The sequence below is a fragment of the Thunnus albacares genome, chromosome 6 (assembly GCF_914725855.1).
Source record: "Thunnus albacares chromosome 6, fThuAlb1.1, whole genome shotgun sequence".
Taxonomy (NCBI): Eukaryota; Metazoa; Chordata; class Actinopteri; order Scombriformes; family Scombridae; genus Thunnus; species Thunnus albacares.
The window spans coordinates 31187225-31210463 of record NC_058111.1 but is presented as its reverse complement, the minus strand read 5'-3'; the positions used below and the strand labels follow the sequence as shown (position 1 = coordinate 31210463).

Below are 23239 nucleotides of genomic sequence, written 5' to 3'. Positions count from 1 at the left end.
AGGAAGTAGTTGTTATATGAGAACATCAGTGTTTATATCTGATAGCCAGCACTTCCTCATTCTTAGGAAATAATGCGTAACAAAATGTAAAACAGAACAAACTAGTAAAGGATCCCTTACACTAAAAAATGCAAGTATGCATGTTAATTATTTGCATGTGAGATATTGTATAGGAGTTGTGGTCAAAGTTTAAGCACTCAAAACAGTTGCAGTGACAGTTGAAGTTGAAGCACTGAAAGGGTTTAGGTGTCATATGAAGTGAAGAGCTGAGAGCAAATTAAATCAGCGTAATTGTGAAAGAATTTGAGACATATGTTTCAAGTTTAAGCCCTATAGGCCATTGAATTGTCAGTTTGTAAGTAAAAACTGAAAGTAGGTGAACTGTGAACTTAATTCTTTCGAGGTGAGAGCAGCTAAAATGTCGGTCATTGTCTTAGCAATGAAAGCAGTTGGTATTGAATTTGATGAGGAAGCTCTGAAAGCAGTTGAACTGAAACTGAACAGTTTCGACTTAGAGAGCAGAATTCATTTCTAAACACTTACTCTCTCCTGCGACTCTATGTTTGAGTATATGCTCTCAAATGTCATTATTAATTGATGAAAACTAGCTTCAATCTATTTAATGAATTCAGGAAGCTTGGTCAGCTAATTTATTCGTATAATCAGGGAGGAAAAATATGTGCCTCTACTAATATGATAGAAGCTTTTTACTATACATCAGACCTTTGTTAATGAATTATGGCTAATTATTAATGTCAGCAGACATAATTTACCCCCTCCTCACATTTGTCATCTAACTGTATTGTTAGATTAAGTGAAAGTGGGTACCAAGTCAACCAAGTTATCTCCAACATTTATCCATGCCTTCACACTACAGTCAGTCCAAACTTTAGATTTCAGAAAGATTTCCTACCACCAAGGTAGATGATGTTGATAAATGCCTTTAGCTTACTACATAACTCATCTTAGCATGATCATTTAAAGCAAGACGGCGTAACTTTAAAAAAAAGGAAATACCACCTTCTTCCTCTTACAAATGAAAAGTTGAATTCATAAACAAAAATAGCATCCTTGCTCAATTCATAAACCCAGGGGTATTGCTGCTACAACCTTACTTGGTCTGTTAGGACCAGTAGGGGCTAATGTTAACAAACCATGGTACTGTAGCTATTAACTGACAGTATTCAGGCAAATTTTGCTTTAGTTCTAATTTGTGCGGACACATCTTCCCTTCATTTCAAGCTACCCAGAGGGCACTGGCATCCACTTGCGTCCTTGAAACACCTATAAAATTTTGTCTGAATACAGTTTATGGCTCGGAGTCTTCTTCCAGCAACAAAACTCGCTGTGTTCTTTCAATGTTCTTCATAATCTACCAAGTATCCTGTCCATAGCTACCTGTAATCACTGAACTAAGCCTTTAGTTTTATCATCCTTGATTCATAGATTTCTTGATTAATTTAACTATTGATGTTTTTTTGTGGCTAACCAGTTAGACATGATAAAGTCTGTAAAAGCTACGCCACTGCCAAGTGAAACTGCAAATTATCTGAGGACAAAAGCAGCACAAAAAAGGATTGGTCTTAAACTCTACCCAATTTGGATCTAATCCTGTTTGTTCTGGCTTTAGCAAGAGGCGCTACTGTTGTGCTGCAGATCAGTCTAGGCCTTGAAAGCCAGAGAGACTCAAGCTGTACTCTCAGCCTGCTGCTGGATGCATTCAAAACCAACCCCCTATCTGATGGGTCTGTCCCCCACCCAACTCCTAATCCTCTGTGATCTCACTGCTAGGAGACAGACTGAGTGGCAAAATCCTCTGTGTATACAATGAGAAGTGTACAATCTTTTTTTCCATATGGATTACAGACAGTGATACAAATCCTACAGAAAGAGAGATTTCAAATGCATTGAGAGAAAAAAAGGGAACAGGAAGAATAAGAGTCAGGGCACATGTGGACTAAATGTCACTGCAAGAGAAAGGAAAAGAGCAAATCTGTCAATGTTGACTAGAAGTTAACACCTTTTGAATGATGATAGTGTTTCCCTAGGTTGACTGCTTTGGCTGTTTAGCATTGTCAGGTTAGGCTAACCATTTGTTGCTGACTTTGGGGCTAACCCTCTTCACTTTTCCAGCAGTTGGAGAAACAACAGACGAGACTTTTCTTGGTCTTGAGAAACTGCACCATTTATTAACTGACACACTGTAGTCTGTACTGTACATTTACTGCCAGATTGACAACTTACTGCTAACCTTTTCCTCTGCTCCACTCACATTCATCGTCAATTTTCTGCCGCTCGCTCTCTCATTTAACCACTCACTCGCTTACGCACTGCCCTATTCCTTAAAAGGAGTTGCGCTACCAGGAGTTTCCCAGGCAACAACACAGAGGTTAACTCATGTTTTGAAACAGTGCCACTCAGAGGCTCCCAAACACTATTGATTTTCGAATGAATGGATATTTGGTGTTATTTTGGCATTTAAAAAAATATTTTTTGGCCTAGCGGTGGTTCTTGTTGGCAAGGTGGCCTGTGCAATTAAAGGGGAAACACTGGATGATAGACATACTGACATGTACTATTTATCAGGAATTGTAAACATTTGGTCTGATCTTCAATCCAAACAGGGTGGAATTGTCCTTCAAAAAGATTTCAGGGAAACCCTAACTGAATGACAAGCAGAACTGGTAGAAAATGCCAAAATGGGGAGGAATGGTGTTAAGGAAGTGTTCAGAAGGGTTTAATTAATTCAAAGGAACGGGGACAGAGCCTGACTCTCCATGCACTCTCATCCCAGACAGTGTCCATCAGTTGAACAGGGACCTTTGAAAGAATGCCACAGAGGCAGAGTCCAGCCGAGACACTGCTCTCTCTGTTTAGCTCTCGAGACTCCGGAGGAAAACACACTGATTTGGAAGGCAGACGATAAGACGCAGTCAACCCCCTTCATTCATTCCAGCTGACTCTCCGTGCCACGGTTTCTGAACACCCTTTGCTGTCCACTTATGGCCACAAATAGTTTGACCACGCTGTTTTTCAAGGTTGACACACAGACAGATATTTTCAGTTTGAACATGCTGATGGTCTGTGTTTTGTGCTGACATTTATTATGTTGAAATTTGGCCATTTTTATAGGGGGAAAAAATGATAATGATGATTCTTTGTCTGAGTCAAAAAGCCTTTGAAACAGCTCAGTGAAAGCCAGAATAATTCTGTTATTTTAGGTGGTGCAGCAGTCTCCCAAGGCAAAATTCAGTACATGTTTTTCAGACTGACACCTATGAAGATGTTGAGTTAAGTTCTCCACGCTGTGAAAGCATCTGAAGGAAAACTATGTTCTAGGATAGACTGGATACTATCGCAGAGTCTTCAGTTCATATCACCTACATGTTTCTGAGGTGGAAATGGGGCAACCATTGGAAACCCACAAGAACACAGAAAGGACATGCAATCGGCACACAGAAGGAACAGAGATTAGATTTATATAACTGTAAAACGTTGTTACTGTGAGGTGACAGTGCACTGATAATCATGAAATGTGTTTGACTGGCTGTGACAGAAAATGCAGACAGCTGGCCCATATCCGACTTTATCCACTGAGAGTGCAGTGCTCCGGTTGGTCTGTCACTCTGTCAATAGGCTGGCTTAAACCACTTTGGCACTGATGGGTTGAAAGATCAGGATAGCCTCAAAGGACCCATATTGGGACTTTTTGACCCTTAGCAGCAGTGACAGGCATTGATGATTTGGTGTCCGACCCCCTTCCCCCACCCCCCTTCATATGAAACCTACTCAAATCTGGCATATTGTGCATTCAATGCATGGAGAGACTAAGATACTGTTGTTTGATATTCTATTGCTCAAAAATCTGAAAAGATATCTGAAGACCTTGACAAATAAACCAAAATTACAGTATCTGCATGGAGAGACACCACTACAAGGAAGGGGTAAAATATGTTTGTTTTTAGTCATTTAGGTGAACCGATCTTTTAAAGTGATTAAAAGGGGAGAGGCTGCAGTGTAAAAACTTAAACTCTGAGAAGTCTGTGAAGTGTAAAACTACAGCAGTCCTCTTAATTTGGAAACGCTCATATTATTCCTGTTGCTGTGAGATGCTGCAGGTATTTAATCTACTGAAAGAAAAGCAATGCATTGATGCCCTAGGCAGTTGCCTATGTTGCTTATTCCATGGACTGCCACTGCTCAGCAGGCATTTACACCAAAAACGGCACTGTGTTAAAAATACAAAAGAGGCCGTGTAGGTGGTAGAGTGCTTACATGTGTTTGATTGGCTAATGCAGTATATTGCGGGTTGATGGCACAATGCATTGCAGCAGAAGTCGAACAGGGTTCAACCTTTTTGCTGTACAAGCTGTATTTTTCCGAACTGAGCTGTGCTAACATATTTGACCCTTTGAAATGAATAAGGGGGCTGCGTTTATTTCTCACAGTGCTAATGTCGGTCTGAACAACACCTTAAGGCTTGGTCAAGCCAGCATTTAAAATGGTGGAATTTCATTGTAAAATCTGTTCTTTCCAGTGAATTTCGGTGAACTTTGGTGACACAATTCCTGCCATTGACAAAAAGCAAGCTGTCTTGACAGTGCTGACCTTTGTGATGGAGAATTTGAGCATTCAACCTATTCAGTCAGAGGATACTAACTCCTCCACAAAAGAGGCATGGTTTTCAGTTATGAGATGGGAGACGATGGTACAAATACATCTTTTGAATCAAATGTGTGAACTTATTGTCCCATTTGAAACTGAGCTAACGAATTCCCTAGCACAAAGAACATTTACCCTCTTGAATAACTTTTTTATGTATGTGTAATCCTGAGAACAAAATGCACCCTGTATAGACAAAATAGAAAGCTAGGACAGCTATGGAGTCCAACTAACGCTAACATGTTCCCAGCTGTTAGCTTGCTAGCTACAGTAGCTCACCAACTACATCACCAAGCCTCTAGCACCACACATTTTATCAAGACGCGTGAATATCTCTGTGACCTCTATGACAAATGTATGCAAAATAACAAAATAATCAAATTTATGTTCAGTGCAATTTGTCAGTTTTTCATTACAATTAGGAATCATCAATTTTGACAACAGAATTTTGTTAAAACAATTGCATGATATGATCATATCGTCACATGATTCCTCTAAAAGTCAATATAAGACAATGTTGAATTATTGCCCAGCCATAACCTCAATAAAAAAGACATCAATGAGAGTGGATAACATTATTTATAGTGAATTGAGACAGCTACAGAGAAGCATTTAAGTGATGAGACATCCTGTCTAACATGCACATAAAATGCTGGGCCATTTATTGGAAGATATATTGGATGACTGAATAATAATTTATGGGACTCCATTAAGTGACCTCTAAAAATACAGTTTTGGTAGAAAGTAATAGAATTTCAGTACTGTGCAATACTGTATGTATATCATTGCAGGAATAATTGGCTAACAAATTGATCTCTTGTTCTCCCATCTTTGTGTGTCTTTCCTCACCTGCTCTCACTTCTTCATCCACCTTGAACTCTTTCTCTCTAATCCACCCTCCATCACCTCCCATTTCCTCCAGGGGCGTGGAACCCTATGACCCCCCCACCACAGTGCTGGTCCAGAGACATGAGCCTCAGGGTGTCTCCACTATACTCAGCAGCACCGACTTCTTCCAGAGTGAACTGAACCGCAGAGTGATCCTGGAGCAGGTGGACAGCTTTCAGCTCAGAGACAAATACATGTTCGCCACCACCACAAGGGTAAGCGAGCTGGGGGAGGGGCAGCTGAACGCTCAATAGAGTTCTTAACACTTTAACATTTTAATTGAAGTTTGGAAGTGATGGAAGGAAAAAGTGGAAGTTAAATCTCAGATACTACTGATCTTACCTTAAATAAATGTAGTCTGGTGAAGTGTCTTACCATTGTGTTATTATTGGCCTGCATTTGTTTTATTTATTTATTGCCTGCAGTTGTTTTCTGGCATATAAAAATGATTACATTTGACATTTTTGAGACTTGGATTAGTAGGTGACTAAGAAATAATAAAAGACTAAGATTAAGGTAGTTAAGACTGAGATTAGATTAGATTTATCCATCATGAAAAAATGATTAGTTGCAGCCCCAAATCAAAATATTGTACGGTGAAAGTTACTAAGTCCTACAGTGTAAAGTAATAGTTCAATATTTGGGGAAATGGCATATTTGCTTTCTTTCTAATGCTGGAGGTGATAAGCCTAGCTTAGTATAAAGACTGGCAGCTAGCCTGGCTCTGTCCTAACACAAAAAATACACCCACCAACACCTCTAAAGCTCACCTCTTAACACATTGTATATCTCTTGTTTAATCCGTTTCACAAACAGAAATGTAAAACTGTAACTGTGCTCACCGATTGCATCCAACAACCCATGTATTGCCAAAAATGCTGCACAAAACCTCTAAAACTATAAGATGTTGTTCTGATTTTGTTTGTGTATGGATTAAACAAACAAGATGCAACATGTTAATTAGTGAACTTCAGAGGTATTTGATAGGCATATTTTTGAAATATGAAGAGAATCTGGCTATCTGTTTCCCCTTGCCTCCAGTTTTTAGGCTAATCCCCTATTTAAGTTCCTCTTTATGAAGTAAAAATATATAAAAATTAGGTCTCTGTATGTTTTATTGACATGACAAACTTGTTATAATGTGGTTCTGCATTTGAAATATGTCCCCGACCCTAACTTGACCTATTCACACATATTTAAACATCTTAAGTCAACTGATTACATTATTTAGTCACTCTGTTTAGTTTTTGAAACCAAGCTTTTGAAACTAAAAAACTTCCCTATCTTTGAGAATAGTTAGCACAGCTGAACAGCATTCGCTGTTATTGACAGAAGCAGTTTGGTCAAGTGAGGCCTTTTTATACTTGTCAAAGCCTGAATAAAAGAAGAGAATGAATGCTACAGTACTTAGGGCAGTATGAATAAAGCCCAACATACTGCTTTGCAAAATAATAAAGCTTGAAAGTAAAGGTTGTAGGATTAGGACAAAATTAAAAAGAATTGTTTTATTTTTTGTTCGTTCACTTTGTTTGGTCAGCCCCTCTGCAGTTTCCCCATGGTTAGATCAATATAATTTCCCACATAAAAGTCTTTAGTAAAACAGTACCAAGCACCAGTATACAGACATTTAATTTGGCAACCGAAAGTCGCCATTTCGCTCCTAAAGTGCACCTGCATACATTTTTAAGACCTGTTTGAAAGCCTGCACTGTAAAACGTAGTGAACCAATGTATTGTAGCCAGTTTCCCACCTCAGCATAATGTGCTGAGTATAACAGACATTAGATCAGTATTTGGCTGGCGGTAAAGTGGATCGCTGTATGTTTTTTTTTTTGTCATTGTTAGTCTCCAGTGTTTGTGTAGTGGAAGCCTCAGTTAGGCAGCAGACAAACAGACAGCAGTGCAGATGGTGAATATGATTTGGATCTCATCTCCTCTCTTGTTTCACAAGCTGCCTTGGACAGATTTACTTTCCTCTGCGTCACGTCAGCTTCGGTGTGGGCTGACAGCAGCCTGTAGCTGCTGTGTGTTAACAACAGTTGATTGTAAAGAGTGATCAGCTGTGAAGGATTTGTCTGATCTGATAATTGATATCATATGGTTCATCATACTAAGTCAATGCTCCTTGTTGTAGTTCAAATCAGAAGGGAGAGCAGGGAATTACATTAGGGCTCACTACTATGTGAGCTCCTATTAGCATACTTCTTACATTTCGCTTCCACTCAACTGTATGTCAGCGGACATGCTATTTTTCTACATTATAAATTTAAATGGAATGCTACACTACAATGCTACAAATATACATTGACATGAACAAATGAAACTACTGTAGTTTTGTTGCCATCTGTTCTGTTATTTGCAAATAATAATTTGATTTAATAAAAGGCAGCGGCAAACAGAAAAGACTTCAGCCTTGTTTTAAAAGAACTGAGAGTTGCAGCAGACCTGCAGTTTTCTGGGAGTTTGTTCCACATATGTGTTGCATAAAAACTGACAGCTGCCTCTCCATGTTTAGTTTTGACTCTGGGGACAGAAAGCAGACCTGTCCCACACAAACTGAGAGGTCTGGGTGGTTCATAACATAGCAGCAGATCAGAAATGTACTTTGGCCCTGAACCATTCAGTGCTTTATAAACCAACAGCGGTATAAAATCAGTTCTTTGACAGACAAGAAGCCAGTGTAAAGACCTCAGGACTGGAGTGATGTGATCCATTCTCTAAATCTTAATAAGGACTCGAGCAGCAGTGTTCTAAATCAACTGCAGCTGTCTGATTGATTTTTTAGGGAGACCCGTGAAGACAGCGTTACAGTAGTCAATTCTGCTGAAGATAAATGCATGGACAAGTTTTTCCAAATCCTGCTGAGACATGAGTCCTTTAATCCTTGATATATTATTCAAGTGATAGTAGGCTAACCTTGTAATTGTCTTAATATGGCTGTTGAAATTTAGGTCTGAGTCCATGACTACACCAAGATTTCCGGCTTGGTTTGTGGGTTTTTTTAACATTACCGATTGAAGCTGAGTGCTGACTTTTAATTGTTCTTCCTTGGCTCCAAAGACAATTACTTCAGTGTTGGCTTTGTTTAACTGAAGAAAATTCTGGCGCATCCAATTGTTGATTTGTCCAATGCACTTACTCAATGCTTGTATTAGACCATAGCCCCCTGGTGATATGGTTATGTAAATTTGTGTGTTGTCTGCACAATTATTCTAACATATTTTGTTGTTTTCCATAATCTGAGCCAGTTGAAGCATTTAGATGTTGAACAGAAGAGGACCCAGACTTGAGCCTTGGGGAACTCCACTGGTCATTTTTGTCTGCTCAGATGTGTAATTACCTATAGACACAAAGTAGTTCCTGTCCTTTAAGTAGGGCTCAAACCAATTTAGTACCGTGCCAGAAAGTCCCACCCAGCTTTCCAGTCAGTCTAGTAATATGTTGTGGTCGACTGTGTCGAATGCAGCAGTGAGATCCAGTAATACTGACTGAAATTCTGCCACTGTCTTTGTGTTAGTGGATGCCATTGAAGGCCTTAACAAGTTCGGTGTCAGTGCTGTGATGTGGTTGAAATCCTGACTGGAGAACGTCAAAACAGTTGTTTACTGCCAAGAAGTTGTTCAGCTGTTGAAAAACAACGTTTTCAATTATATAGTCCTATAATTGTTAGTGAGGTGTCTAGATTGTTCTTTTTTAAGAGTGGCTTAAACTGCAGTTTTCAGGGCCTGTGGGAAGACACTTGAGAAAAGAGACATGTTTACTATTTGTTTACAATTTGTTACGACTAAAAATGATAGCTCTATACACTACATAAATGTGTTGTCATCTGTTGATGCAGATGCATGATGTGCACAGTGTGGTGCAATACAGTGTGCAGTTGACCTGAAACTGCTGAGAAACCAGGGGTGGTTTTCTGTTCTGAAAATGTTATTCTAAGTATCAGTAATTTAGCTAGTGTCGCTAAATGTGAGCAACAGTGAATTGGCCTGATTTTGTGCATGCAGATTAATTTCTTTTCTTCTATGAAGTTAAAGTAAGACAGCGACTAAAATCAGTGATAAGGTTCAGCCTAGGTGAAACAAAAGGTCACATGTTTGTCCATATGATTGTACAATTTCCTGAAATTTCTCACTTGTTTAATGTAAATGAAAACAAACCTTGTTACCCCCTAAACATACTAAGGGGCGCATTTTACCCCCTCTCAGATGTTCCTGGCTCAAACACTGCATGTGAGCTCAGATAAATGCAGCTTAACACCATCACATGTAAATACTGCAGACACAAGTAAAAAGGATGTGAAAGAGGAAGTGCATTATCTCTACAGAGTGTTTGACTGACGAAGATGCAGGAAGTTGTTAAGTAGTACATCGGTTTAAACAACAACACTTTCACAACAGGACATTGCTGCACAGTAAATGAACATTTGCATACAAGTTTGAAAGCTATTTTGAACTGATATCAGAAATAACTTTATTTCACTAAATAATAAGTGACGACAACATCACCAATACTGTGCACACTGTGTGAGAAAGACAATTCAGATCATAGTTTGCACTCATTCTAACAATATCCCTCCACTTACAGAACAGATGGAACCACAGTGTTAAATTATATCAAATCCAAAAATGTATGCAGATTGGAGAACAAAACCTTCTCAAATTAGTCTTTGACCTAATACTGATCCATCTGGGGCTTGCTGACATGGAAAAGACAGAGACTTTGAGGACAAAACGGCTGAAAAATATTGCCATCACTTGGCCCTCTTGTTTGGGTTATCTTTCTGAAGTTTTCCTCAGAGATGGTCATTTCTAGAACAGTTCATCAGTGCGTGTGATGAAGGAAGTCAGAGGAAACAACAAACATTACTGATTTCCAGATAAGCTCAGAGGCACTTTCATGTTGATTTACCAGATGTGGGAGCAATAGTGCCAAACAAACTGTAATTTTACAAGTACCAAAACAGCTTTTCCTGCTAAAGTTCTTATTATGTGAACATCATTCTCAGCTAAAACAGTTTTCAGCAAGACGTTGCATTAAAAGAGTATGTAACTGTTATGAGAAAACAAAAAATTCTGAGGCCTGGTCAGACTGGAAGTGGTGTTAATTACAGGCATTTGGTCAGTGTATGTGTTCATTTGACAGCTTTAGAGTTGGACTGATTTCAAAACCTTCCATTAACTGAAGCTGTTTTCTTGATCTTCTGCTCTTTCTTCTCATCTCTGGTCAGAAGTTATACAGTTGTATGAGTTAGTTATATGAGTTATACAATCTTGGGATGAGTGCTAATTTTTCTTCAAAATAACACATTTTTAAACCCTTTGCCTCAATTCATGCCACCTAGATCTGTTCACATTCACTTCTGCTTTTCCATTGACGTTGCATACAATTGTCCCACCTCTGAAATGTGTTGTGTGTACAGTCTGAACAAACTTTTACAGTTACTACACCATCTAGACCAAAGAATGTAGACTTTTATTCTAATGGAAGAACAACAGGAGAATTCATTAAGTAGTTTTCCTATTTCTGGTTGAAATAAACATACAGTGGCAGAAAGGCTGAGTATATTTTATATTTTTCATATTGTCAACAAATCCCATGGAAACACTATTATTGCATTTGTGGCTAAAGTCTAATACAGGTTATTCCTTCTGTGCCATTGAGTTCCATCATAGTCCAAAAACACATTAAAAACACATCAGTGAGCCACACTGTTGCACTGTGTGACGTGCTCCTTCATTATCATGAACATGGTCACCATAATTTATTTAGTCAATCCCACATACACCGTCCTGCTGCTTTAAATTCACTGAGCACCAAATGTGTATTAATCCACAGTTGAAAAGAGTTCCCATGAAATGCACTATTTGCTGTTGTTTTGGTAAATTTGCTAAAAACTACAATACCTAGCTATTTCAAGGAAATTAGTGAGACTTTTTAAAAGTCAAACAATGTATTTGTGAGTTTAAAGATTTAGGTCTTCAGTAGGAGCCAATGGATTTAGGACTGAGAGCCACCGACAAGGTAGGGGATAGGAGTACTAGAGATGGACGAACACATTGTTGGTTTTGGTCAGTAAGAAAAATAGAAAATATCACCAGCTTTTTCCTTCTTAAAACACACACTGACAACAGGGTTTGCCCACAGTTGTTGTGATTGACCTGTCTGTGACCTCCCACCACACTGAGCTCTGACCCTGACCTCCAGAGCTGATTAGACCAGTCAGACAGACCAGTGCAGCCCTCAGCACAGTCACTGCCCCTGGGGCTTGTACAGAGATGGTTGTGGAGGAAAGGGAATGGAACAGATACAGACTGACCTGTCACAAAGCATCAGCACTCTTACACTGCTCACTTACAGTACAGAGCCATCTATATTTTCAGCCATGCTCATTAGCTATGAAAAGAATGATTCTTCTAGTCTAGTCTCAGTTACTTTCTCTCCTCTTCTGTCTTTAGTTTGCACTAATAGGATTAGAATAATGAAATATCACAAGTGCTTTTGGCAGTGCCAAGCTGCTTAAGCTAATTAAAGAGCCAGAAATGGAGAGTTTTATCTAACAATAGGGATCCTGAGGAATAGAGTGCTAATCGGACCTTAAAGACCCCCAGCCTTTGGTCTCAGCGAGCAGACCCAGGCAAGATAACTGGCTTAGCAGATGTAATGGGGATGTCGATAAGGCCCATCCCTTCTCTTCCCAGTTATCTGTTAGCCATATTCCTGCTAATTTAGATCACAGATCCTCTGCAAAGAGAGTCTGAGGCAGAGAGAGACGAAAACAGGAAGTGGAGATTTGTAGAAGGAAGGATTCCTCCCATCAAAGTACAACATACTTTCTAGTGGTTTTTGAAGCCCCTTGGTGAAAGTTCTCTAAACAGTTCAGTTTGGTAAATACATAAGAGACTGGAACATTTTTGGCAATGTCCTCTTTTGTAAAGTAAGCTGTTGTTTAGAAATACATTTTCTCACAGTATTTAGAGGAAGATAATGGGGGAAGTGCTAAATATCTACCATCCCATTCTGAAGTAATCAAAAGGTTAGGAGGTTAGGCAGTATCTATGGTATTATTTAACGCTACGGACAGGGGGGATATTCCCCTCTCACTTTCCAAAATCCCCAAATCTCGCCACACCTAATTTTACACTTTGAGTTTGAATCTCTGTAAACAGTGCCGTAATGCAGATGAAAGAGACTCTGAGTTGATAAAAATGCAAATATTCTCATCTTGGTCATTTGTACTTGTAATGTGCTCACAGCTAAAAGCTTTACAAGCAGCAGCAAACTTTTTATTTATTATTTGTTGTCCTGGGTTGTGCCTCTCAGGCTTCATAAAAGTTACCACCTGATTGATGGAGCTTGTTGGGGCAGTATGCACACTAAGAGGATGATCTGCAGACACTACTTACAGCTAAAAACGTCTCTGCATGTTGTTTTCATATAAAAATCATTTAATCTATACTTTGATTTATACGTGACAATGTGTGATTATAATATTATCATAAAAAGAAACTAGAATTGAACATCAATCAGTAAAGGTCTGTTCTTTTTTTAAAGATACAAATACAACATTATCTATCATTAAACCTGCAATTATTTATGTTTTTGACCACTATATAGTAACAATCTGTACACATGATATCAACACATATAAAGTTGTTGTGGTGAACATGTTAGCAAACAGTTACTTGTTCACACATTCAGCAGGCATTAAGCAAAATAAGCATCCACTTTGAGAGGTGTTTCAGTCAATCTGATGAATGTAAGTGTAATTTTCACTCTCCTTTCGCTCTGTGTTGCTCTCCACCAGCTATTTAGAAGAATCTCTGGCTTTTTTAGCTGCTAAATGCACCACTATGTTCACCAGCTAATCGCTAACTTTGTCTGCCTGCCGTTTGATGCTGGGTAGTGAGCATTTTATCAGGGCTTTCTTACTAAAAACAGAGAGCTGACTGCTGCGACTGGAAAAGACAGTGATGAGAGCGGTGAGAGTGAACCAACACAATAAAGTTGTGAGCTGTAAAACCAAAACAATGAGGTGAAAGACACTAAAATTCTCCATAGAGCTGAGGGGGACTGAAGGGGAACAATTACTGAGAGCATCTTTAAATATCTATCAATGAAACTGAATGTGTTTGTTAAACCTCAAGGATACACACATAGTGTTTTGGTTAGTTAAACTGGATGTTATTTGCTAGGTTGATATCAATGTATATAAATCCAGGGAATGGTATCCACACTCTTTTTTTCGGTGTTGGGGTATGTATGTCAGACCGGAGATGAAGTGTGCTGCCACATGCACATTTCAAGATTCTCAAGCATTAGACAACATCGGAATGACTTCACTTTGATGTTTTACTTTGAAACTGAGGTTGATTTCTGAAAACTCATCATATCCCTGAATAATATCTGTCTTGAATCTAAAAGCAGTTCTTTGGGCAGATATGGAGAGTTCAGCCTCAAACATGAGATATGCTGTAGCCTGAGTGCTGAACCGCATAACAGGCTTAAACGCAGTGTTAGTTTGACAGGGTAGAGAAGAAAACACAGTAAATGGTATAGTAAAAGACACATTATCTTTTAATTATGTGTTAAATTTACAACCGCATACCAGATCCCAAGAGAGACAAGAAAACCATCTGGACTACTACTTCTAGCATGACAAAGGACAGAAATGCTTAACATAAAGCCATCTACATAAGCACCTGAGATCCTCTTGAACTGAGAAAATGCAGATGTAAAAGAAAAGACATGTTGGCTTTACAATGTATTACAAGCCTATCTGAATAACAGCATTGCCTCAGGAGCATTGGGCCAGTGGATCATGAATATGTAACAGATGAAACATAGGCTGGTATAGAGCAGAGAGGCAGCCTCATTGCCAAAACTGTAAAGCAACATAATGGTCTGATAGGATGCAACTGTACAGCAGTTGGGTAAAACAAGCACTTTGCCTCAGAGAATTGGGCTTGTGACATTTTGCAGCTTGTTTCGGTGTCAGTGCAGGTCCCTTTCATTTTATTAAAATGTCAGCCTTAAAAAGTCGAGGCAACGGTGAACATGCACTCTTCCTCCAGGCCAGTCATTAACAAATGTCACCTTGTTGCTGTTCACTATGTGGGAGTGGAACTCTCACTCTGTGGCCTTTTGGGTTACAAGGAAATATTGAAGATGCACTTACATTTGAGTGTAGGTATGTTCATACATAAATCCAGGAAAACATATGATTCAGTTTGATTCAGAACAAACGGCTAATATTGTTGCAGATGTTATGTTTGAGTAATCCTCGAAAGTGTGTCGACACAAAGATATCTTTCTGATTTTTTTCAGAAGCTTCCAATGTATGAGTGCTTTCTTGCTGCAAAAAGAAATTTGACATATTATGGCCATGTAAACTAACTTCGTGTAGTACACTGTGTACAATATGCTTACCATCCTATACTTATGATTACTATACTTACTACGCTATACTTACTGGCATAGTGCACGAATTTCGACAGGGTAGTGTTGTCTCAAATCAAACACAGCTGTTGTGAACTTACCGGAAATGACGATCGCAAATTAGCATTAGCTAGTGTTAGCATTCGCATTATCGTTCGCTCTACCAAATCATTACAGACTAAATTAAACCAATGAACATACTTATGTCAACAGTATAGTGGTGCTTAGTGCTAAAAAACACATGTATAACTTACATTTGTATAATGCAGTGATGTTCACCGCACTTATGTCCTCGGCCGCCATTTCCAGTTTGAAAAGTGGTCCCTCCCCCTCCGCTACGTAGCCAAGATGGCGACCATTGAGGACGAGAATTGTCCATAGTTCCACACTCAACTTTCTGACCGTTTTGAGTGCACCATCCGCATACTCATAGCGCACTGCATTTTTCCACACTTCTCAGTGTGAACGCACTTATGCACTCAAAATGTTAAGTGTTAGTACAGAAGTACACAATTTGAGACACAGCACAATATTCACTCTCCTTTCAGCTCTGTTTTGGTCTCTAGCAACTCTTGAGAAAAATGTCTGGCTCGTTTGCTGCTAAATGTTCACCAGCTAGTCGCTAACTTTGTCTTTCTTCTGATTGGTGCTATTGTTGGAAGTTGTTGAGATTTTGAGCAAAAACAGTAAAAGTTGCTGGCCAGAAAACCAAAACAAGGAGCTAAAACAGGTTAAAAAAAGTTGCAGACTTGGTGTAAATTCTTTGTGGGTCTGTCTAGTGCCAGCTTTCTTGTGATGCATTCTCATTTGGAGTAATAAAAGAAATGACTAGTGCAGCTTTAATTGTTAGAAAGTCTGATGTGTTAGATATATTTTTAAAGTATTAGTAACTGTAGATTCATCACATTTTATGTCCGTATTATCTTTATTACTCACGTGTCTTTTTGCCACCCGGGCTGAGCTGATCTGAGGCCCAAGAACCACATCTCAATTCAGGAATTTGTGAGTTTAGAGAGGATCAGTTTGAGAGAACATGAGCACAGTGTGGAATGTGTGGCTCACTTACAGTTGCCATTGCAGTGCAATTTGTGGTTTCAGTGGAAAAATATATCATCACTATGCCACTTACATGTGAAAACACATAGTAGACATTCTCCTGTCCAATTTTCCCTCTTGACTCACAAAGTCAACTGACCTAAAAACCTTGATATAAGTATTTATAGGGTGAAGGAGTAGAATAAAACTCAAAGCTCCACACCCACAATTACAAATGATAGTGGATTTCCTTCCAATCTTAATTTTCTACACATGACTGCTGTAACTGTTTGTTTGTATGGGCCCTTTAATGAGAGTCTTTCTATCTTGTTATTCTGTGTACCATATATATATATATATGTATATATATATCTGTTCTTCACCTCCATCACCTCTTTTGTCTCAGTGTTGCTGCTGCTTTGCTTTCGTGTCACACCATACAGTCAATGTCGGCACCATGGTAGATAAATCAATAGACTGAATGGAAAAGGCTGAAATGCTCTGCTGGAGGCTGGGGATGCTCAGGCACTCAAGGATACACGCAAATCCTCACACACACACACACACACACACACACACACACAAACCTCACTGTAGGCTCAAACAAGATTTTTGAAAGCCAACATTAATATGTTTCAACAGCTAACTTTGTGTCTTTCAGTAACTTAATATTGTACATTTTATAGCAAAAACTGCAGAAAAAACCTTCTCCATAATGACTATTTGTACTATTTCTAATAATTATAGTTATTAGTTAATCAGAGATATTTCTAGTAGAGATCATATCTGTATATGAGTAGGGTTGGGTTCTGAAAGTTGGTTCTGGTTTGGATCTGGTTCCCAGACAGAAAAATACTTGGATATGCTAACAAATCTCTTAATGAACCTTTTTATCTCTCCTTGCTCTTTTTTACAAGCCAGAAACAACGTAGGTAATTTAAGCAGGCCTCTATTTTTTAGTGTCACTCTTGCAGGTTAAAATGACACACATCGCAGACGCCATATTATATCAGTTGTAGCTTTTTCATCTTAATTCCTAAGTTCACGAAAATGAAACCTCATTCGCTTTCTTGCTGAGAGTTAGACAAGAAGTTTGATACCACTCATGTATGGCGGTTTAACATAAAGCATGAGCCAGCAGACTGTTAGCTTAGCTTAGCATGACCAGCAGAAACGGGGGGGGAAACGGATTGTTGGGCATTGTTGGAGGGTAACAGAATCTGTCTACCAGCACCTCTAAAGGTGACTAATGAACATGTTATATCTTGTTTGTCTAAGTCTCCCTGTCTTTATGCTAAGCTAACTGGTTTCTGGGTGTGGGTTCATTTAAGGCACAGATATGAGAGTGATATCAGTCCTCTTATCTAATTTTCACCAAGAAAGCATGTTTAATTTTCAGGTTGGGTCTCCAGGTTGTGAACATTAATTAGATAACCACTAATAACTGTAGTGTTTCTGCCATCTCAGCTGACAAAAGATGATCCCAGATTTATGAATCTTTGAGTTGTAGTTATTTATAACTGGTTACTTGCAAATGTTGAAAGCTAAACCTAAGTAGATGCAACATGGGATTGGATTCAGTAAACATATTTGATGCTGTATTCATGCAAACTCCAACTCTAAAATTCTGAGGCACTGACACTAAATGCTTGATATAGTATGCGATTATTAATAAACGTCTAGTATCAGCCCTTTTTATCGTCCAACCAGGGTATTAATCTAATTGTGAGATCCCAGACAGAATGAATAGTTGATGTGCAGCTCTGCTCTCTGAATTCCCGTCTGACTTCTTTGTTCGACTTCAATTTATAGCTTTCTAAAGCTGGCCTCCTGCTAGCTCCTCTCTCCTGATCTTTCTCTGTTTAACTCCCTGCTGGCCTTTTTCTGCCTCCCTCTCCTTCTTTCTTCGTCTTGTTTCCTCATTTTTCTTTGTATCTTTCTCTCTCTCTCTCTCTCTCTCTCTCTCTCTCTCTCTCTCTCTCTCTCTCTCTCTCTCTCTCTCTCTCTCTCTCTCTCTCTCTCTCTCTCTCTCTAGAGAGTGTTGGTTTTAAAGCCTCGAACAGGGTGGTCCAAACTAATCCAAAGTAAAATAATGAAGCTGCTGAGCTCTCTGTAAGTTTGATCTAAGCCACAATCACAAGCTAAATTTACAGCTGGGAGAGCAAGGGATGAGATGGAAATGCAAAAAGAATGAGGAATAAACTGTGAAGACAGTGTAATTAGGAGCAGAGTAGAGTCTTTATAAGCACAGAGGGCTGGTTTATTTATATATATATATATATTATATATATTCCCAAGGATAAAGCACACGCCTTTCGTCTCTTCCTATGGATATAGATTAGAAGAAAAGTCAGCAGTGATATAAACAGTATTTAATGTGGCTAGATGATGTTTCAGTTTAAATATCTAGAACAGACAAAGGTACAGACTAAAGGGTTTAGGTGGGAAGGCTATAACATAGTTTTTTTGCAGTCATAGACATACAGAGATAAGACACTTTAGAGCAGATATTTTCAAACTGTGAGACGTGCCTCCTCAGGGGGGCCCGAGTGAGATGAAGGAGAGCCCGGTGGGAGAGATGTGAGGCATGAGCCGCAATACGCAGCATAACTTGTACCACTTCTTTGAGTCATAACTCGGTGAAATCTGAACACAAAGACATGATACACATATTTTTAGATTCAGTGTAACTTATACTTCCTGAGGATATCATCATCTCCGTACACATGGTGAACAAACATCCATAAATTTGCTTAGAAATCATGGAAAAAATATGCTTCCCCCTCACCGCAGAACTCGCCTGAGAATCTTCACGTTTTTAAGTTTTCTTCAGTATCAAAGTAATCCGGTCATAGCTGTGTGTTCATCCATGGCTACACGTTTAATGGTCAGTTATGTCTGACAGTGTCAGACCTTGAAAACCCCCTGGCTTAAAGAGTTAAGTTCCACTTTGGCAGCCTGTAGTGAAACTGGAATAATTTACAAATATTTGAGTCAGACATGGTAGCAGTGAAGCGCACACTCCTCTGCACTAAACTAGTTCTCTGTGGTTGATAAACAGGAGAAAAAAGCAGCTTCAGCCATCATTCATCACCAGGGAGTCCAGCTGTGTCTGAGAGGAGAGTTTCTTTTCTCTGTTTTTGAGGAAAAGGTTTAATATTTCAGGCTGAGATCTCGAATCCCCCCTCTGTGTAAAAAGTGAAGATCTCCGGCACTGAAAATGCATCATAAACACTTTTAAAAAAAACTGTTTTTTAAAAATGTGACTGACAGGTGTCACGGCAACAGTAGAGGTGAGCCAAAACTATTTAACTGATGAAACCAAGTCAAAGAATCTCTTGGGTTTTCATTTCAAGACCTTTACTTCATTTAACTTAATTTCACAAAAAAAATAGTTTGCTTGATACTGAGTCCACATATTTTTAAAGGGGTACTCCGCTTATTTAGCACTGCGCTTCCATAAAGTTGGCTGGCTCTTACACTTCCCATGAGGCAACCAACAGCATCTTTTGTCACCTCCAAGCCTAAAACAAGATAATTGATAACACTTCTCTCCAGAGTCACAGAAAACATCATACAACTGTTTTCACAGGCTTGAGTTCAACTACCCATGGCGTAAAAACTGACCTTTAAAACAAGCCCATCATTTCACTCATTATAAAATTGTCAATTCATTTTTTTTGCTACATTATTGATGTTAGATAGACCATACACTTAAAGTCAATTCTATAAAATTCAACTGACAAGGTCTCGCTTCTTCAAATAAAAAACATAAATAGGGCTGAAACTAACAGTTATTTCATTATTAATTAATCTGTTGAATCTTCTTGATTCATCGATTAGTTGTTTGGTTTATAAAATGTCATGTTTTGTCCTGTCAGTCCACAATCTAAAGATACTCAGTTTATTATTATCAAAACGTCTCAGAGTTGGAATCAACTAATTGATAAATTGACTAATTATTGTAGTTATTTTTTGCAGGGACCAGAAAATAACAGATAAAAAGCTAGATTTGTTATTGTTGTCTATAGAATTTGATGCACATACTGTATGTCTGAGAAGCAAAAAAACTAGATAACCAGATATAGAATTTTAATGTGTTTTGCTGCTATATTGACAGTTGACACAGGCATAGATTCCCAGAAGCACACATTATTCAGTGATAGCACAGCATCTCTTCTATCCAGTGTGTGTGTATCACTCTACATACACTATATATGTATTTATATACCGTATGTCATTATCACTGTTCGCTTCTTTCAAATGAAAATCTGATTGATAAGAGCCGGTGATCACATCTAGAGTATATCCCCAGGACTCTGATCAGAAGACGTCTCTGTTCTCTCTTCTCCCTCTTTCACTTTCACACACACACTCTCTCTCTCTCAGACACACACACACACACACACACACATACACACACACGTTCACTCAGAAATGAGATATACTCAAGTCCTCCACTCTGTCTGGTGTGCATGCTTGTAATTCATAAAAGATCAGAGCTCTGCTCCTTACCAGCAGCCAGCTTCATAATGTCTCTCTCTCTCTCTCTCTCTTTCTGTCCCTCTCTCTCTCTCCCTCTCTCTCTCTCTTTCTCTCACACTCACACACAGATATTTGTACCCCACCGGGAGTCTTTTTGAATCTGGATGTTTAATGTTTTCTGACTCAGCTGTTGAGCTCTGTTCTAAGGGGAATATTAAGACAAGAAAAACATCATCAGGACAGCACAGATAACCGAAGCCTCTCCTCCTTTTTTTCACAACCTCACCGCTCCGTGGACAGCACTGTCCGGCTCGCCACATACCACATGAGACAGCAGTGACCTCTACTCGGTCAATTCTGCATTAGAGCTGTGAGAAACAAAACTTCACAGCGTGTAACTAGGCTGGATATCTCCGAGCGGTTTTTTGGGTTTGACGTACAGTAAATGATGAGCAGCTGAATGAACTGTGCTGTCTCTCTCTCTCTCTCTCTCTGTGTGTCTTCTGTCTCTCCAGAAACTGTTTGGCAGCCATGAACCATCATCTGTTCAGCTCTGGGTCTCCTACAACCGCCAGCCGATGAAAGCTGCCCAGTTTATGACCCGCCATCCAATCACAGTGAGTCTGCTTCTTTTTTTTTTTTTTTTTTTTTTTTTATGGACTGGAGTAAATGATTCATAAAGTATTTATGAAAGCCCAATCAGCAGACTAATTGATTAATTGGTTTTAAAGATTCATAATCTTGTTTACTCTTTGATGAGATAGTTCCTGATTTAAAGAAAAACATTGCCAGTTTGAGACTGGACTGTTCTTGTAGGGCTGCTTGTGTTTTGACAGCATTAGTACTTTAGCTTAATTGTCTGTTTTTTGGCGATATCGTCAAAAAAATGTGTTCCATTAGAAAAGGGTTATAGAAGAAAAACACCTTTATACATAATTTCTTTAATAAGGTATGAAAGAAAACATTATTTTGTTATCAGTAACAAAACTCTTTTTTTATGGTGTATACACAGACAATATGGTAAACGTAGCACGTCAGCATGGTCTTCAGTGCTCTATTAGTGTCTTCATAGAACGTACTGAGTGTAGATCACCTGTGTTTTGGCAGCGCTCAGAGCTCAACACACAACACACTGTAAGATCTGTGTAAGACAGAAGAAAACAGACTTGAAAGCTGTGACCTGAAATATGCTTGGGCTACAGCTACATGTGTAAAGCCTGTGCAGACAGCTGTGTTAGTTAAAATAGAAGCGTATCTGTTCCGTCAGATCGCTGAAGAACGCGGTTGAAGCAGCTCATGTGTCGGTAGGTGTACAGTATTATGCAACATTAAGATGGCGATGGATTATCCGAAATAAGTAGAAGAATAACAGCAGAACAACAGTATGGTTCCTATTTCTAAAAATACATGACACGACTGATTTTAATGGAAGAACCACCTGCAGTACACGGCTCCTCACAGCTTACAAGTTCATGCTTAAATGTCTCATATCAAATCTTTTCACATTTTGTCCAGCCGTGCGTCGTGTCCTCATCTAATCAGACAGTAGGTCAGTGAACTAAAGATGACTTCCCCTTTCTCTCTCTCTTTCTCTCTCTGTCTCTCTCTCTCTCTCTATCTCCCTCGCCTAACAGGAGTACTACATAGCGGACGCATCTGAGGATCAAGTGTTCGTGTGTGTGAACCACCTGAACAACGTCACACACCTGTACATCTCAGACACGCAGGGCCTGTCCTTCTCTCTGTCACTGGAGAATGTTCTGTACTACAGTCCCGAGGGCTCCGGCAGCAACACGCTCATCAGGTACAACACACACACACACACACACACACACACACACACTCTCACTATCTGACATTTATCAAAAAAAATGTGTCAGGCTGGTTGGGGACAGCCAGTGTTTAGTCACAGCATACTGAATGTTTTCATGGCTGTAGAGTAAACACTCAATTGTTTGAACTCATCATGTCTTTAGGACGTACTTATTTAAAAGCACTAAGTGTCACCTTTGGGTTAGCCTCTTTTGTTTGTTGTTCAACTGCCATAACTGTCAGATCCACAGAGATGGCATCACAGCAGAGTGAGTTAATCATCCAGTCAAACGTTTTGCTCATTTGCAAGCTTAGTGCACATCACAGGAAGGCTGGTTTTCTTTACTACATATACAACTGCTGAATTCCAGGTTGCATCAATGTGCAGTCTTGTGAAGATCAAGGTTCAACATAATTCAAGCAGTAACACGATTTTTACGTTTTCTAATATAGATGAACTTTTTTGAGCAGTGAACTTCTATTTATTTCTTGTCTCATAAAATAAAACAGTTCTAGTCATTTTCTCAACAGTTAATCACACACTGATAGATGAACTAGCTTAAAAAAGTTGGGTGCAAAGCGCCACGTAGTGGATGAAATGAACAGAAGCTTTTATTTTAAAATGCTTGTGTGTACAAGAACGATTGACGTAAGACACGTCGTTGAATAAAAAAAATGCTCAGTATAAAAGCAGACTGTTGAAGGTGTGGCCAATCACTTTGCAAGATCATGATCTGCTCTTATAGGAGGATCCTACACTTACTCTCTAAAAACTCTATATAACTCTGTATTTTAACACCTGTCTTGGTGAATTTGCATAATAAACGACCCTATTTAGGGCCCAGACTGCAAGGTGGGGAAAGAAGCCATAAAGTCATATTGGAATTAATTACAGCTGCTTGCATCCACAATCTCATTCTTTT

General features: G+C 39.0%; 1 protein-coding gene across 2 annotated transcripts in view; it reads left to right on the top strand.

Moving 5' to 3' along the window:
• The window catches only part of sorl1 (sortilin-related receptor, L(DLR class) A repeats containing), a 95744-nt gene that overhangs the window by 33187 nt on the left and 39318 nt on the right, over positions 1-23239 (top strand). For both annotated transcript variants that reach the window (XM_044353384.1, XM_044353383.1), the window contains exons 6-8: positions 5585-5765; positions 21020-21121; positions 22139-22308. In XM_044353384.1, coding sequence (XP_044209319.1) covers positions 5585-5765; positions 21020-21121; positions 22139-22308 — 453 coding nt within the window. The remainder of the gene's footprint in view (positions 1-5584; positions 5766-21019; positions 21122-22138; positions 22309-23239) is intronic.